The sequence below is a fragment of the Sciurus vulgaris genome (assembly GCF_902686455.1).
Source record: "Sciurus vulgaris genome assembly, chromosome: 14".
Lineage (NCBI taxonomy): Eukaryota > Metazoa > Chordata > Mammalia > Rodentia > Sciuridae > Sciurus > Sciurus vulgaris.
In genome coordinates, this window is record NC_136475.1 from 86,761,356 (window position 1) to 86,777,630 (window position 16,275).

The window sequence follows — 16,275 nt, forward strand, 5'->3', positions numbered from 1 at the left end:
GTGAAATGGTTGGATTGTGAAAGTTGTAACCTACACAGTCCCTCCTGGTTTGAATGGACTGCCTGGGTGGTAACTGTAGGCTGGTAGTTGTGGCTAGAGGAGGTGGGTCACTGGGGGGCATGCCCTGGAAGGGTGTCTGAACCAACAAAAATCTGACTAACATTATGTGTGTGTGTGTGTGTGTGTGTGCACACAAACTGCACATCTGTACAAAAGTACAAAAAAAAAACACAATGTATAGATGTTTTATTGGGATATAATTTTCTTTGTGCATTTTAAATGGAAATGGATCACCTGAGTACTGTCATTACGATCCAGTTTTTCATGTTATCCTGAAGGCTATGCTGTGTACCAGCTACTCTGCTGGTTGAGTGTGAATAGCTGCAGGGCTTGGAGTCTACCTGGGGAGGAAGACAAAGCCAGCGTCTAAAATGCAATGATGGTAATCACTCTAGAGGAGACATCAGTCACTGAGGTCCAGCTATCAAGCGTTGTTAATTTTCTTCTGCAAGCGTGTTTCTCTCTTCACCAGCGTACATCTCCTGGAGGTGAGGATTTGGATGGTATCACATGCTTCCATTTTTATGTGTCTCATCCAGCACCCAGCATAAGGCTGGAAATGAAAGACAATCTCAGGACTGCTGGCTTCGATGGATGGTGATCGACTATACACCAAGAACTCTTTGTGTTCTTCAGGCAGAAGCAGCAGCAGTGAAGGTGGATTCTCAGTGGACAGGGAGGCCTGGAGGGATAAGATATGGTAGAGGAATAGAGGAGCTTTAGGAGAACAGGACCTCTTCTTCACATTTTCCACTTTAATGAGGAAATAAGATAGGCAGTTGTACAGGTGGTAGTGAAGACGTCTGCTCGCTGGAACGGCTAGGAGCTGCTGTGCGCAAGAGTGGCAGATGTGTAATTGGGCTGAAGAAGTGTTCTTCAGAAGCCCGTGGCCACAGAATGGTTTTCTCATGAGACACACCCACATGTATTAACATCACAGGACCTCTGAGGACACCGGCGGCAGTCTTGGTTATCGAGAAGGAAATTCTGCCATCTCCACATCTTTGTGTTCTCAAAGAGCCTGCGGTCTCCTGTTCTATAAAAGGAGGTGTCGCGGCAGGTTGGCCTGATATTGTTCACTCAGGCCCACTTCCTGCCACCACTGACCTCTTCCTTCACCTGTCCTCAGATACCCTTGCATCTGCTGAAGTTGATCAGAGAAGTTCGGAAGGGGAGAGGGGAAATACCAGATATTCAGGGGCCTTTTGGTCCAGTATCCTAACTTGCCAAAAGAAAAACCAAAAGTCAGCTGGGAAGCAGTTTGTTTATGGCAGTTTCTAGCATTGTTGCTTTTTAATACTTTTAATACATACAGAAGCTTTCTCACTATGACCCTGTAAGTAGGGAGGAGATGGGGCTGTTGTGATCCTCTCTCTCCTTGACGGAGAGCAGATCTGGGCACAGGGGGTGAACTGCTCTACTGAGAGGGCTGGGATTCAGTGAGTAGCAAGCTGGCAGGAGGACACTTGTCAAAACTCCATCCTTGGAATGTCGCCCGACCCAGGGATCCCAGTCCTGTGAAGGAAACGGCCAGCCATTCCAGAACCTCCATCTCTTCTCAGTCCCTGGGGTGCGGGTTCCATGGGAAGGGCTTTGGGCTGCGGTGTGGGATGACAAATGTCCTGTGCAAATAAATATGCCAACCACATCCCACTTTGATTTTCCAAAGGACCTTTGCAATTTCATGCTGTTTCCATAAGCAGTTGGTATTCTGCTGTAAATCATTAGCGTTTTTACATCCTCAAATGTTAATAACAGATTATTTGCATTCTTAGTTCCTCCTGAAGGGGGGAGGGCTGGGGAGTGAGGAAGTGGGTGGGGGAGAAGGCTGTGGATTTAATTGATGGCTTTGGCAAATGCTGCTTGCTGTACTTTCTTCATTGTTTACCCAGCAGTCATCTGGGCACAGGGAGAGCTATATATCCCGTTGATGAAACGCCAGGGCTTCCATCAAAACGAGAGGCATTTCCTCATAAATTGTGTCTTCTCCTCGTATTATTTTAGGTTAATTTGATCCACTGTCAAAGTCTCCATCCGGTCCTAAGTAGGACTGTTAGGAGAAGCTATGCGTGCTCCTGGTGCTTCTGAAGACAGGATGAGTCCTTGGCGGATGCACAAAGATAAGAACACTTTGGTTTGACAGCCCTTCTCCAGTTTGAGGCCTGCCGTTGCTCCCCCACTGGGAGATTTGCCAAAGACCTTCCTGACAGGCAAAGCACCTGGCCCCCTTCCTCCCCATTAGCACAGTGGAATGCCAAGCACTGGGCTTGAATAAGCAGCAGCGTCCTCCACAGACCTTCCACCTCGCCTGGTGACACCAACGCCACAAGGTTGCTACTCCCCATCACCAGCAAATCCAGCCACAGGAGGCTGGACGCGCCCGCTGCCAGCAAAATTAATACCCCTTATCTTAATCAGCGAGAGCATTTCTTTTCCGTGAGAAACCCAGGCACGGGGAATTTGGAGTGTTCCTGATAGTAGGTGTGTAGGCAAGGTCACTGTGCCCAGGATCTTTTCCATGCTTTGCACAACCGCGAGTCCAGAACGGCCTTAAATCATTGCCTGGATAATGGCCAGCCGGGAGACACTCGTTTCAGGACTCCAGAAGTATCGGTTTCTGAAATTGCCTGTGTAAATCACAGGGATTTTAACAGCTTCATTGTGAGGCGGGAGTAAGCCAGCTTTGTTTCACTATTCTCCTCAATTTTGATGAAATAATTGCAAATGATCTGGTTTTTAGAATGTGGTTCTTAGAGGACACATCATCAAAGATTTCACTGACTGCAGTTGAAAAGGAGGACCCTTTCCATCCTGAGTATCAGTGTGTGTCCGTATGTGTGTGTGTGCGTGTGCACATGTGAGTACCTTCATTGATGAAAGGTCAATCTTAGTGTTAAAAATAGAAAAGCAGAGCCCCTGGTTCAGAGTACTGTTCACTCAGCTTTAAGGGGTTGTGGGTGGACTAAATATAGGTAACCTTTTCAACCACTAATTCTTCAGGGTCCTTTTTAAGATGTCACTTCTTGACAGCTGAAAATACAATGAATTTTTAAAATGTGATCACCAATTAAATCTGAATATGGGAAATGCCAGAAGTTTAGACTCCAAAGCCTCTCACAGGAATTCTCCAGAAAGCAAAATGATAGCCGTTTTAGGATTGGAAGAGTGAACTTGAGTGCAGTTTCTCATTCTGCCAGACAGAAGAAACACCCCCGTAGTGCGCAGACCACATCAGGGAGACAGGGAGGCCGCAGATGGACAGTTAACATTTGTGTTTAACCAAGTGCGAATAGCCAGTTTAACTGTCGGTAAAGGCATGTGTCTTTATGGTAACAGCAAGAGATGTGAGAGTATAAAAGCCATTTGAGGAGAAGAGACAGAGGAGAGGGGCTGGAAGCAACAGGACCTTCCTTGGCTTCTTTACTTCCCGGCCTCGAGGCACCGCCCTTCTCTGCCACCTGGCCAGTGTCCTCGCGGAGTCATTGCTTCATCATATGAGGATTGTGTCTCCAGCAAGTGAGACATTGTGTGACTGTGGAGGACAAGAATACAGATCTTGTCTCCAAAGATCTCAGAGTTCAAAGCCAAGCAGGACAACCATCCCAAAACACAATGTGAGAAGTACATTGAAATCATTCTTTCAGCAGATTTCTCTTGAACATATCCGACCTACCAGGCACTGTGCTAGACCCTAGAAATACGATGTCAAAATACAGTAAATAGGACCAACTCTTATATCTAGTCAACAAAATTCTCACTAGTTAGTTTTGATTATCTGATTCTTTAGTTGGGGTTGAAAGTGGGATGAATCATGGATTTCCATAGGGATTTGGGCCAATGTTAAATGTCACCTAGGGTCAAGCACTCCTTTTCCCATTTGAAAAGCAAGACAGACAGACACGTGAGCTTCTCCCAGCTGTCTCTCTCCGCTTGGGAAGCTGATGCTGTCTGGTTTTTGAATCCCCTAAGAATCTCCCGCATTCTGGCGGAGAAGGCAGAACTCTGCCAACAGCACTAAGCGTCTAATTATTGTCTGGAAGTGGAAGTGGCTTCAGTTCTGTGACAGGGAAGGAGGAAGAAATCAGGTATCCAAGAAGAATAACAAATTATGGAAGAAAATGAGCCAACACATTTTTAAACTCGGATGAAAGGCAGCATGACGGATTGGGTTTCTCCCACCCCATTCCAGCCCCGCTAAACAGGACCACACGAGAAACATTTCTCATGAGAGGCTAGGAACCCTGCCAAGGGAAACAGAGAGGGAGCTGGGGGCTGAGCATCCTGTTTCACAGGACCAGGGCAGTGTTGCTGTCAGATCGAAGGTGCTCACCACAGCCTCCCAACTCTCTGTGGTCACATCAAAGTCCCGTCTATTTGTATCAAACAATGTCACTTCATCAGTGTGGAGGGAGGAGCTGACCTGTCTCCCGCCCAGCACCACTTCAGGCCACCCTATTGGAAAATTTATTTATTTATATTTTTTATTTACTTATTTATTTATTTGCAGTACTGGGGATTGAACCTAGGGCCTTGTGCTTGTGAGGCAAGCACTCTACCAGCTGAGCTATCTCCCCAGTCCTGGAAAATTTATTTTTAAGCACTTAAGAAAGTTCTCTATTTAAAAAAATTGATGTGAAATCTTTCTCTTTTTAAGTAACCACCAACGGGATGCTATTTGGTTTTGCCAGCTCAGCTCTTTGAGCCCACTTGGCTTTACCTCGTTTCCCTAGAACTTGCTAGGATGGGGCCAGAGAAGGCTTCTTTCCTAGCCGCCAAGTAGCATCTTCTTTCAGAGACTGTTTTTGCTTATACTCAGTAGACTCACTCTTGGAATCTTGGTTACAGATCCTTGTTTTTCCTCTTCTCCAAATAGATATCTCCTTAGGAAATTCATTTAGCTTATGATTTAAAAAAATTTTTTTTAATTTGTTCTAATTTGTGGTAGCTTACGATTTTTTGATACACTCATCACAGGGAAGAAGAATTGAATCAGTGGGTGTTTGGTTTTGTTTGTCCTCTAGACTCTGCTCTTTTTTCCTTCTGTTTTCTTTCGAACACTTTTCCCACTTGGAAGCTGCTGGCATTTCCCTGGAATCCTGGAATTCTCTAGCTATAGTCTTCTTAGCTTATGGATTTTTTTGTTTTCTGTTCTATAGACATCCACATAGCTTTGAGAAATTGGAAAAAGATAAAATATAAAGTGATTCGTATTATGGGTAACATCATTCTAGAAAAAAAGTTACCCTGTGTTTGTGGAAAATGAAGGAAGGATACAGAGATAAAGAGGTGATACATGTTTTCCCCTCTGTGCCCTGGGCAGCCTCTGTCTTCTATCCTGGCCAGTCTCTTTCCTCTTCTTGGCCCAGCTGTGTTAATCCAGCCACATCCTCTTTCCACACAGCACCTGTCGCATGGTGTAGGTCCACCTGTAGCCTCTGCCTCGGCCCGTCCCCCACATTGGTCTTTCCATTCTCCCCAGCCACACGCGTCTCTTCCTTCTCTGAACGCTGACATGAACTTTAGTACCTCATTATTCTCCAGTAGAAATCCTCCCATTCCTAGAACACATGGTTTACAAAGTGTCTGGATACCCTGTGAAAGTCTGTGATGTGTTCTGTTTAGTTTTAAGAGAATTTCCATGCACTGATGATTGTCACCCTTCATTTCCCAGGAGGGTTTATCAATTTCTTAGGTCTTAGGCAGGATCTGGTGAGTAAGATGGTCTAAAGCTCTCCGGAGTCACTCCCTGAGGAGCCTATGGGTGTGGCAGATGGTGACAGGAACTCCACCCTCGCTCAGCCCTGCTGATGCTCAGTCCTCTGAGCCCAGTGCTCATGGGCCTAGTGGGTTCCACCCTTTACACCCCCAGAGCAACACTAGCAACTGGTAATGTACCCATTTGTGGGATCAGCCCTTTTTACTCCCAGAAGGATTAGTGAAAACAGGGGTTGGGTCTGGTCAGCCAGGTATAGCTCTAGCCTCAACCTTCCACTAGTCACATCAGCGTCTTAGGGAGTTTAAGGAATGAGGTCTCTCCTCTCTACCTTAGTGCTCCCTGCTTTCCATGGAAATGCTAACTTCCTCACCAGCCCTGTCAGCTAACCTGCTTTATAGCATCTGTGAGGGAAATAAAACCCGTGCCGCCCACCTCTCAGCCCCCACCCACCAACCGGAACAGAGTGCTCCTAGGAGAAGAACCCTGTGGGCTCTGGGGACACAATCAAGTAGGAAGTCAGAGAGGAGCTGGGGAGTGCTTGGTGGCTGTTGGAACGTGGCCTTCCTTCCTGTAGATAAGCTCGAAGGTGTCACGTTCTTGTGGGTAACAGTCACAGTCAAGACAAAGATAAAGGGATCAGGTGTGTTTAAAATGAAACCCTGTGCATCTTTGCCAAAATTCTTACTCATGTTCAATGGGAATTCTCTGTGCTTTCTCCACGTCAGCCTGTTCTGGAATGTTATGCTGCTGATATGACCCTAAAGGGTTAATTATCCAATTTATTAAACTTATATTTCTATGAAAATAAGAAGGAAACTGTTTTTTCCTTCTCTACTCATAGTCATAGATTTTTAATCATAAAATAAATATCCAGTAGCCGCTCCTGTCAAAAGCAGACCCAAGGTAGTGTTTCAGTTTGACGAGATGACAGTCTTGGCTTTGGAAGGTGGTGATCGCTGCAGAATGTTACAGATACCACTGAGCTCTACACTTAGTTATGGTCAAGGGGTAAATCCTACGTCATCCTACCACAATTAAAAACAGTTTTTAATTCCAAAAATAATAAAAAGACAATAGGAAACATTAACCCTAAAAGACAGTGTTTCCACTTCTACTGCCCAATGCGTGTAGCAAAAAATGTATTCTACACATATAAATAGACAAATGAATACCCATAGCAATTCAGCATGCTAGGTTTAACATGCGCAGGAGGATGGTTGGATGTTTTGAACTTGGTCTGGGCCAAGATGATGTTAGTTGTGTCTTCCAGCAGCTTACTGTGGTAAGAATAACCATCACACCCGCCGAAGTGAGACAGAAGTGTCCAGCAGGGAGCTGATCCCCAACCCTCTTTCACAGCTGTTTGTAACCTCTAGCCTTCTGTGTCTCTTGCTGCTTAGATGCCCAGCCCACAGAAGGAGAGAGGGAAATATGGAACCAGATCAGCGCTGTTCTCCAGGATTCCGAGAGCATCCTTGCAGACCTACAAGCTTACAAAGGCGCAGGGCCGGAGATCCGAGATGTATGCCAATGATGACGTAGAACTGATGACACCCTGGGAGGGGAGGGAGAACCCTGTGCAGCACACATGCATACACACACACTCATGCACGCCCACGCATGCACACACTCGCATGCACACACACACATGCACACACACAGATGAAGCAATCGCCCTAACATTTCCTAGAATACCAGAGGAACAAGGAGTGCTATGTGTCCTGATGTATGAATGGCCCCTTTGATTCCAGGACGTTCATAGCTGCACACAGTGCTGTGGGTTGTGTGCAGTCTTAGCCGTTCTCTTCCTGACCCTCCAGTTGGTGTTGCAGAACTCACACTTCAGCAATCATGCTGGTGCACTACATCATCAAGGGAAACTTACATAGGAAGTTATGAAGAGCAGTTGCGTTGGGAGTTGTGCGGTCTGTGACAACAAGTGCTTTTCAACATTTTGTGATGATTTTGGCAGTTCATCAATGTCACACACGGCAGCCACAAAACACTGTGCTCAAGTGGACTATAGATCTGTCATCTTAGGAGTTACTGTTATTATTTTTAATAAGAAGAAAACCAACAATAGAGGTAAAAAAGAAAAAAGTGGTGCAAGTGTTCAGACTTCATAATGCTTCTAAGACAAAGAACGATGCACTCCTTTTACTTGAAAACCTTAGGACCTTTGGCCTTTGTTTTGTTTGAGGTGGGGTCTCGCTATGTTGCCCAGGTTGACCGCAGACTCCTGGGTTCAAGTGATCCTCCAACCTCAGCCTTCAGAGAAGCTGGGACAACAGGTGTATGCCACCACATTAGCTTTGTGGAAATGTCAACACGTGCTTGCAAACACGTGTAGGCACACACACACGTACATATACACACATACTGTTGCCACTGCCACCATTCCTCTGCAAAGAATACGCAGTCTTCATAATCCTCTAGGTGAAAGCCAGACAAGACAGCATTGCTCCAAAAGCAACAGTCTGTTAAGATGGAGTTTTTCTATTAAGGGGTTTTAGGTGATACAGGTAGTGTTACAGTCTGGCAGGAAGTCAGTACATATTTTAGAGAAGGGAAATATCTAAGAATGTGCACTTCATAGTAAATGCTAACTCTACTGTAGAAGAATCAACGATAATGGAGAGGGCTGAGTTTCTTCTAATTCAGATGTACTTTTTTAAAAAAGAAATTTCAAAATAACAACAGCAAAAAGGAATGAAGCAAGATCTACCTGTGGAACATTTGCTTTATGTTCAAGTACTAAAATTTTCACTCAAAATGAGCATCTTGGGGGACAGTCCAATGAATCATTGTCAGCTTAAGGGTACACATTCACAAAGTACAGCAAGGATTCCATTTTTTAATTAAAATATTTTTCCATCTTATGGCATTTTGATGTGGTGCTTATTAACTTCTTTTTTTAAAACAAACTTTTCTACCGTGTCTTTTTGTATGTAGGCAATTCAAAACCCCAATGACATTCAGCTTCAAGAAAAAGCCTGGAATGCAGTGTGTCCTCTGGTTGTGAGACTAAAGAGATTTTATGAGTTTTCCATACGCCTAGGTGAGTGTGTGTTTATCATTTTCATTTCCCACATGTGAAGTTCTGTTTTGCCACTTGAAAAGGTAACAGGGACAGCTTGTCATGTTGTAAAATGTCTTACAACCATCCACTGGGCTTTATGAGGTCATTCATGAACAACAACTCTGGCCATATGTTTTAATGTACCCCAGAGTTTCTTCCCCTGTACATTGGCACCTGGAGAGTGTCTGTGTCTCTACGGGCACATTAAGGGTGGGCTTTCCATTGTCTATGATCATCTGGATCCAACTTTTCATAGTTTCCTGTTGGATAATCTCATTTCTAAATAGCAGTGAAGTTGGAAGATACAGGTTCTCTGCTAACCCAAAAAGAATTTGGTTGCCTACACTCATGTGAAAAATGTAATATAGTAAAATACAAGGAAACACACATGTAGTCCTTTCCTTTAGCATTAAAAGCAAGCAAACAAACAACACACACACACACACACACACACACACACACCTGCATGGGTACCTGGCTCTGCAGAAGCAAGAGTAAGGCCAAGTCTGTTTGATAGAAGGCTCAGGGTGACCAACAGTGTGGAATCATCATGGTCCCCAACAATAAAGCTATATGATGATATATAATGGGGGTGGAGGTGGAGGGTGAGAGAAGAATGGAGGAACTTTAGATTATATAGAGGGAAGTGAAAGGGGGTCAGGTATGAAAAATGGTGGAATGAGACAGACATCATGACCCTATGTACATGTATGATTACACGAATGGTGTGAATCTACATCATGCATAACCATAGAAAGGAAATGATGTGCCTCATTTGTGTACAATGAATCAAAATTCAGTCTGTAAAAAATTTTCTAAAAAATGAGAGCTTTCTGGAAAATGGAAGGCCTCATGGTTGCCAGATATAAGAATACATAGAAATCGGTTGTATTTTTGCACAAAGACAAAGAATTTAAAATGCACCTTAAATTTTGAAAAGATACCATTTATCAAAGTGTCCACAAAATGTATAAGACAAAATTAACTAGATAATTTAGTCTATAAAAGATCAATAAAGCCCATGTTAGAACATGTGAAATGTGTTAGATGACATCAAAGAAGACATAAATGAATGAGAGATCAAACATGAGAAAAAAAGCTATAGGAGGTTTCATTAGTTAAAATAGTATATCTACAATGAAAAAGGCAATAAGTTTGTTCTACTTTACTTTTGCCATAAAACAAATGTCACTTTTCAAGTAGAAATTAAGAGATTGAAATATGGGGAAATAATGGCCATGATGCGGAGAGGCCTAGAAACTGAGGCCAAGGAAAGAAGATTGCCATAGACTCTCAGTTAAAAGAGCGATCAGGTTCTCTTTGTTTACTTAAAGCATATATTCAGAATCGATGAACTGAAATCCCAAGGAGCCCAGTTTCTGCTCAGCAAAAGGAAAAAGTCCATCAGTTAGACCACAGTATGGCATTCCTGGCTGCTGCCCCCAACAGTGTATTCCCACAGTTGGGAATATTTAAGAAAGGATAGAGGTATTCCTTGTAAGATGCTATAAAAAACATGTAAGGACTATGTAGAGACAATGTTATCAAACTGTTTTGTAAAATGCCAGGTAGTAAGCATTTGAGTCTTTTGGTTTTTTTCAACTACTTAAACTCTGACTTTTTTTTTGTTTTGTTTTTTGTTTTGGTACCGCAATTGAACCCAGGAGCACATAACCACTGAGCCACATTCCAGCCCTTTTCTATTTTTCATTTTGGAGGCAGTGTCTTGCTAAGTTGCTTAGGGCCTTACTAAATTGCTAAGGCTGACTTTGGACTTGTGATCGTCCTGCCTTGGCCTCTGTCACTGGGATTACAGGTGTGCACCACCATGCCCAGGTTAAACTCTGCATTTATAGCACTAACGTAGTCTTACGTTAACTCAGGAAAGTATGACCATATCTATCTTATAATAAAAGCTTTTTTACAAAAACAACATTGGACTAGATTTAGCCTGTGAACCATAGTTTTTCAATCCCTGCTACAACGGGTTGGTTAAATAACGTGTGTGTGTGTGTGTGTGTAAAAACTATGGAGAATATTTAGAAACAGGCAAGTGAGAGGAATGGGGTTGTTGTAAAAACAATAGAGGTCAAAATGGTGATAAGGTTGTAGAAAAACATTCTTGGGAATAGGCTAGAATATAGATGCAGAGGAAAGGTAGAACAGGACTAGGATTCTTTCTCTGTGGAGCACATAAATCTAACCCGTGTGTTCAAAGCTGCTGTCACATCTCATCAGGTGTCACAAATGGTTCTCATGAGCATGACCCCAAAATGCCTATCTGTGGTCTCCTAACAGTGTCAGGAAATGGGATATGAACTATGTGAGCTGAGTTTAGAGAGACACTTACAAACCTGTGTGGCTGTGGGGTCTCTGAGTGCAGGTAGCCTGAGCCCTGGGAGACTCCTCTCTCTCCTCCGCAGGCATCTCGTCTCACACTGACGCGGGGCACACATGGAGAGGGAGCACCCTTGCAGGCTGTCTCTGAGACTGTCAGCTGCGGCTGACAATTGTGCTTTTTTGAGGTATATCTTTGGTCCACCAAAAATATTTATATTTATCCCTTTGACTTTCAGAAAAAGCTCTTCAGAGTTTATTGGAATCGCTGACTTGTCCGCCCTACACGCCAACCCAGCACCTGGAACGGGAACAGGCCCTGGCAAAGGAGTTTGCAGAAATTTTACATTTTACCCTTCGATTTGATGAGCTGAAGGTTAGGACAAATGTGTGTGAAAGGGACACAGGCTCATACTGAGTACCTGCCACGCACAGCTCTTCTGCTGGTGGGGGCAGGGTGGGGGTGAGACATAGCTCCTTCTCCAGAGACATGTGCTGTGGTGAGTATTTCCATTCCATGTGGTAAAAGTAATTTAAGATGATGCTTTATATATAGAAATTCAAAATCTGCCAAATGAAATAAGAGAAAACCTTTTCGAGTGTCTGTTCCTTATTGGGAACAAATATACTTTCCCTGAAATCTAGCCCATAGTACAAACAGGGCATATTTTAGAATAATGAAGTTCCTGGTCCTTATTTTAACCAGAAGTTCTGACTCTTAAATAACAAAAGAGAATTCCTGGGATATATATAAAATCTAGTGTCTGGACTCCTGATACTCATCCCTTCCTGATGCTAGAGATGACCATCTTTCCTCTCTTCTGAATTTCAGATGAGAAACCCAGCCATTCAGAATGACTTTAGCTACTACAGAAGGACAATAAGTCGCAACCGCATCAACAACATGCATGTGAGTCCTTGGGCTTCCCTGGCCTTGGCCACCTGCTCCCAGGGTCTTTGGCTTTCTGGATCAGGGAGGACAAAGAGAAAAAAGGAGTCCTTGCCTCTAATTCAGTTTCCAGAAGAGAGTGATGGAGAATGTTGACTTTAGCTTTATGATTTTGTCTTCTCTTCTTATTTTCTTCAGCTAGACATTGAGAATGAAGTTAATAACGAGATGGCCAATCGAATGTCCCTCTTCTATGCAGAAGCCACACCCATGCTGAAAACCCTCAGCAATGCCACAATGCACTTTGTCTCTGAAGTAAGTGAAGTTCAGCAACAACGTGGGTATTTTACTTAATTGTGCAAAACAATACAGAGCTAACATACATTTGTGTCTTCCATTAGAACAAAACCCTGCCAATAGAGAACACCACAGACTGCCTCAGCACTATGACAAGTGTTTGCAAAGTCATGCTGGAAACTCCGTAAGTGAAATCAGAGGTCATTTCATGGTTGAGAGTTTGCAAGGCTGGAGCCTGTCAAGATGATGCTAATGAGTCAGATGTTACAATTTATGTGTGTATTATCTGCTTCGATTATCATAGAGAACTCAGTGGTATAGTAATCGTGTACATTTTGTAGATGAAGAAACTGAGGCCCAAATTGCTTGATTGACTTCCCAAAAATTGCATAGCTTGCTAGAAGGTAGAACCAGCACTCAAAGATGCTATAGGAGATATGTAAGGACCAAATAAATGGAGGTGTGGCTTAGATGGATGGCATCATAAACATTGCAGAGAAAAAGTGAGAAGCAAGTAGAAGTAAGGTTGTCATAACAGTGGTAACAGAACTCATTCTCTCTCTCCCTCTCTCTCTTTCTTTCTGCATCTGTCTCTCTCCTCTCTCCATCCAGTTTCTTTGTATCTTAACTAGTTAATAGGCTTTAAAAATGGTTGAGGTTATTGAGGATGAAGCAACAGAGTCTTGGGAAAATCTGTACTCAAAATTCTGGGGTACACTTATGTCTGTACTCCATGCTGTGCCTATGAGTGCGTGACCTGACCTCCCTTGGCCTTCCTTGGGTTCCTCATCTAACAAAGACCATAATACCTTGTACTGTGCAGAGTGTTTGGGAGGGCCAAATGTGTCAAGGGTGCTTTATCAAATTTGATGTCTGTTCAAATGTAAGAGGACATTAATTTCATATATTTCACTTATATCAAAGTTGAGATTTATTCCAAGACAGAAGTAGTAATAATTCTCATAGTGGGACCAACTCATAATGAAACAGATGCTAAGAAGTCTCTAGAATTGGCCCGAATTATTTCACTCACCAGGGACCCTATTCAAATAAGTGAACAAAATTCAAACTCCACAGAGTCTCTCAGCTCAATAAATGATACATAATTTCTTTATGGTATCTTTGCCAATCCTATTCAATCTGCAGTCTGTGTCTTAACAAAGGAAGTTACTCTGACTGGGGACCCAAGAGCTGCTCTGTAGAAATGAGCCTGATTCTCTTGCCCTGTAATGAAGCCATTACTCTCTATAATCTTGGACAGCCAGAGGGACCTGCTATAAAATATTCAAGATGGATGGATGAGGTGATGAGCTGGCTGCTGGCGGGCAGAAGAGAAGAGAATTTACTGCCCTCTAATTTACCTTATTTTTGTACTGAATTGCCGGTTGGATAGATTCAAAGAGAGTCATCACTGGGGTCTCTTCTGGAGTGTACTAACCCACTCGATGCAGGCCTGGGATTGTTCTCCAGAGAGGGTTAGAAGAGTGGCCGATTGTGTAGCCCAATCTGCTCATGCTCTGTCGAGGAAGTGACACACTGCTGTATCTTCTCTCTTGCAGGGAGTACAGGAGTAGGTTCACGAGCGAAGAAACACTGATGTTCTGCATGAGGGTGATGGTGGGGGTCATCATCCTCTACGACCACGTCCACCCGGTGGGAGCCTTCTGCAAGACATCCAAGATCGATGTAAGAATCACTGTGCACTGTCCTTTTCCAATAAGGGTCCACGGGTGTTGTTCCAGGCAGGCTCAGCTTCTCTTCTTCTGGCCTCCATCCCCCACTGAGAGTGGTCTCTCCAAGTTTCAGGCCCTCTTGGTGGCTCTCCTCAGAGCAAGAGGCCACTCTTAATCATAGGCTTAGGACATTCTCAAAAGTGGAGCAAGAATGCTGAGATGCTGATCAGTCCCTTGGCTAAAAGCACACCCAGGACACAGATGACCTTGGCTGCATTCTGCCCCTTCACTGACCCAATGTGCCCACCAATACAGTTTTCTTTCGGTTGCATGCACACTAATATGAACGAATTGGGAGATACTGGATTGCAAGATCCCATGGTCAAAAGCCAAATGACCCAGTTTCCTCCCTACCTGCTGCCCCTCCCAAATTTCCTACCTTTTCCGGTTATTTGAATATGCATCATCCATTTTCCTTGCCAAGAGGACCCTTCTTTTCCTCTCTGCTGAATGGATTTCTTTCAGCTACTCTTCAACTCTCACCTCATCCAGGGACACATTTCCTGTGCCCTGCATGGGTAGAATCTGCCTTCTCCAGGGGTCCTCAAAGCACCCACCAATTTGTATTTCCTGAGCCTCCCACAGACTCCAAGTCTTGGGGCAAGGACAGGACTCATGAGCTATATATCTAATACCTGCTTCATTGTCTTGCGCTGTATCTGACACATAGCATGTGGCTCTCAAATAGATGCTCCACAGGCTTTTTACTGCCTGAACGAATGATCATCAGAAAACACTTGATTTAAAGGGGTGTGCAGGTGCTTAAAGTGCAGAGCACGTCCTGTTGGCCATAACTTACTCTGACATGGGTGGTGCACAGTGTCCACCCATCTGCACAAAATGGCCTCTTCAATGCACTGGCACTGTCAAGAGAAAGCCTGCAGCCCAGAGAGGCCACGAGTCTGAAGAACACAAGGAAAGTCATCAACGACATATGTAACTTATATTACTCACTTGTGATTCTGGGTTCCTAGGCGTGGTTCTTCGTAAAACTTTCATGACTCTTATTATAATTATATCTATTTGCTAAGAAAATAAATATTTATTACAAGAAATTTAAAGTATAGGTAACCAAAATATAGAAAATCTAACGTTTCTGTAACAATCACACCATAGACAGAAGACCACTGTTAAGATGTCGGCATACACATGTCCCCTTCTTTTTTTCTTTTTTTTTTTTTTTCTATTTGTGGGTATACTTAGCAAATTAGGACTTTGATAGGCATGCAATTTAAAACCATATTCCATCTGCATAACAGTATATTATGGGCATTTTTCATACCAATAAATATGTTCTTTGTAAGGCTTTAACATTTTCATATTACATATTGAGTATAAATAACTCTGTGAATAACTCTATAAATATCATTTGACTGTGGACTGAGTTTATTACCTGGTACTTATAAGACATTCTCATTTACCATAGCCATTTGTTAACTTGTCAGAGAGTCAACAGTTACAAATATGCTGGGTACAATTATGCCTTGTATCCTTAGTCTTTGAAAGGCTTGGCTTTACCTGACTTTTACTGAGTCCTTCTGTTGAGGTTGTAACTGTGTGTAATGTTAATCTTTACAATTAGTCTTGGTAAAGTCTATCTGTTCGTGCAGGCTAAGAAAGCCTTGTTCATATTGAACTTTGCTTGTGCCTCTAAGAAAGTTTCAGGTTTAGTAAGCACAGCACATATTTGAGATGGGTCATTTTCTTTAATGACATAAAAGGTCCTTATTCTACATAACAATCTGCTTCTAAGTCAGCAGTTATAGGCACTGGGTTTGTAAGTCCTAGTGCATCAGCATCAGCCAAAGAATCAAGTGTGAGGCCCTGGGAGAGGTACTATGTGTACACACATGAAGGGCATGCCCTGGCTTGCAAAATAGAAGTGCAGAGAGTTTCAGAAGCCCAGGGAGGAGAAACCCGTTCTGTGTAGGGGCAAAGAAGAGGGTGACATTTGAGGTGGTCTTTGAAGAAGGTGTAGGATTTTCCCCAAGGGGATGAACTGTTTAGAGAGTAGATGCTAATCAGGTGCCAGGGAAGGTGATCGGGGGTGAAAGGGTGTTTTCAAATGATTTCCTTAGGATCTTATGATATTAACCCATAAGAAATCACTCCCTAATACCTGTCCCTTGGCCAGGTTTCACCCATAATTCCAGACCCTACTTCC

The 16,275-nt window shown here is 43.4% G+C and overlaps 1 protein-coding gene across 1 annotated transcript in view; it reads left to right on the top strand.

The window, feature by feature from the left end:
- CYRIA (CYFIP related Rac1 interactor A) overlaps nucleotides 1-16,275 on the top strand; it is a 56,881-nt gene that overhangs the window by 34,249 nt on the left and 6,357 nt on the right. The window contains exons 3-9 of the mRNA XM_079111145.1: nucleotides 7,177-7,298; nucleotides 8,729-8,834; nucleotides 11,432-11,568; nucleotides 12,025-12,102; nucleotides 12,280-12,396; nucleotides 12,483-12,562; nucleotides 13,938-14,064. Of these exons, the coding sequence (XP_078967271.1) occupies nucleotides 7,177-7,298; nucleotides 8,729-8,834; nucleotides 11,432-11,568; nucleotides 12,025-12,102; nucleotides 12,280-12,396; nucleotides 12,483-12,562; nucleotides 13,938-14,064 (767 nt within the window). The remainder of the gene's footprint in view (nucleotides 1-7,176; nucleotides 7,299-8,728; nucleotides 8,835-11,431; nucleotides 11,569-12,024; nucleotides 12,103-12,279; nucleotides 12,397-12,482; nucleotides 12,563-13,937; nucleotides 14,065-16,275) is intronic.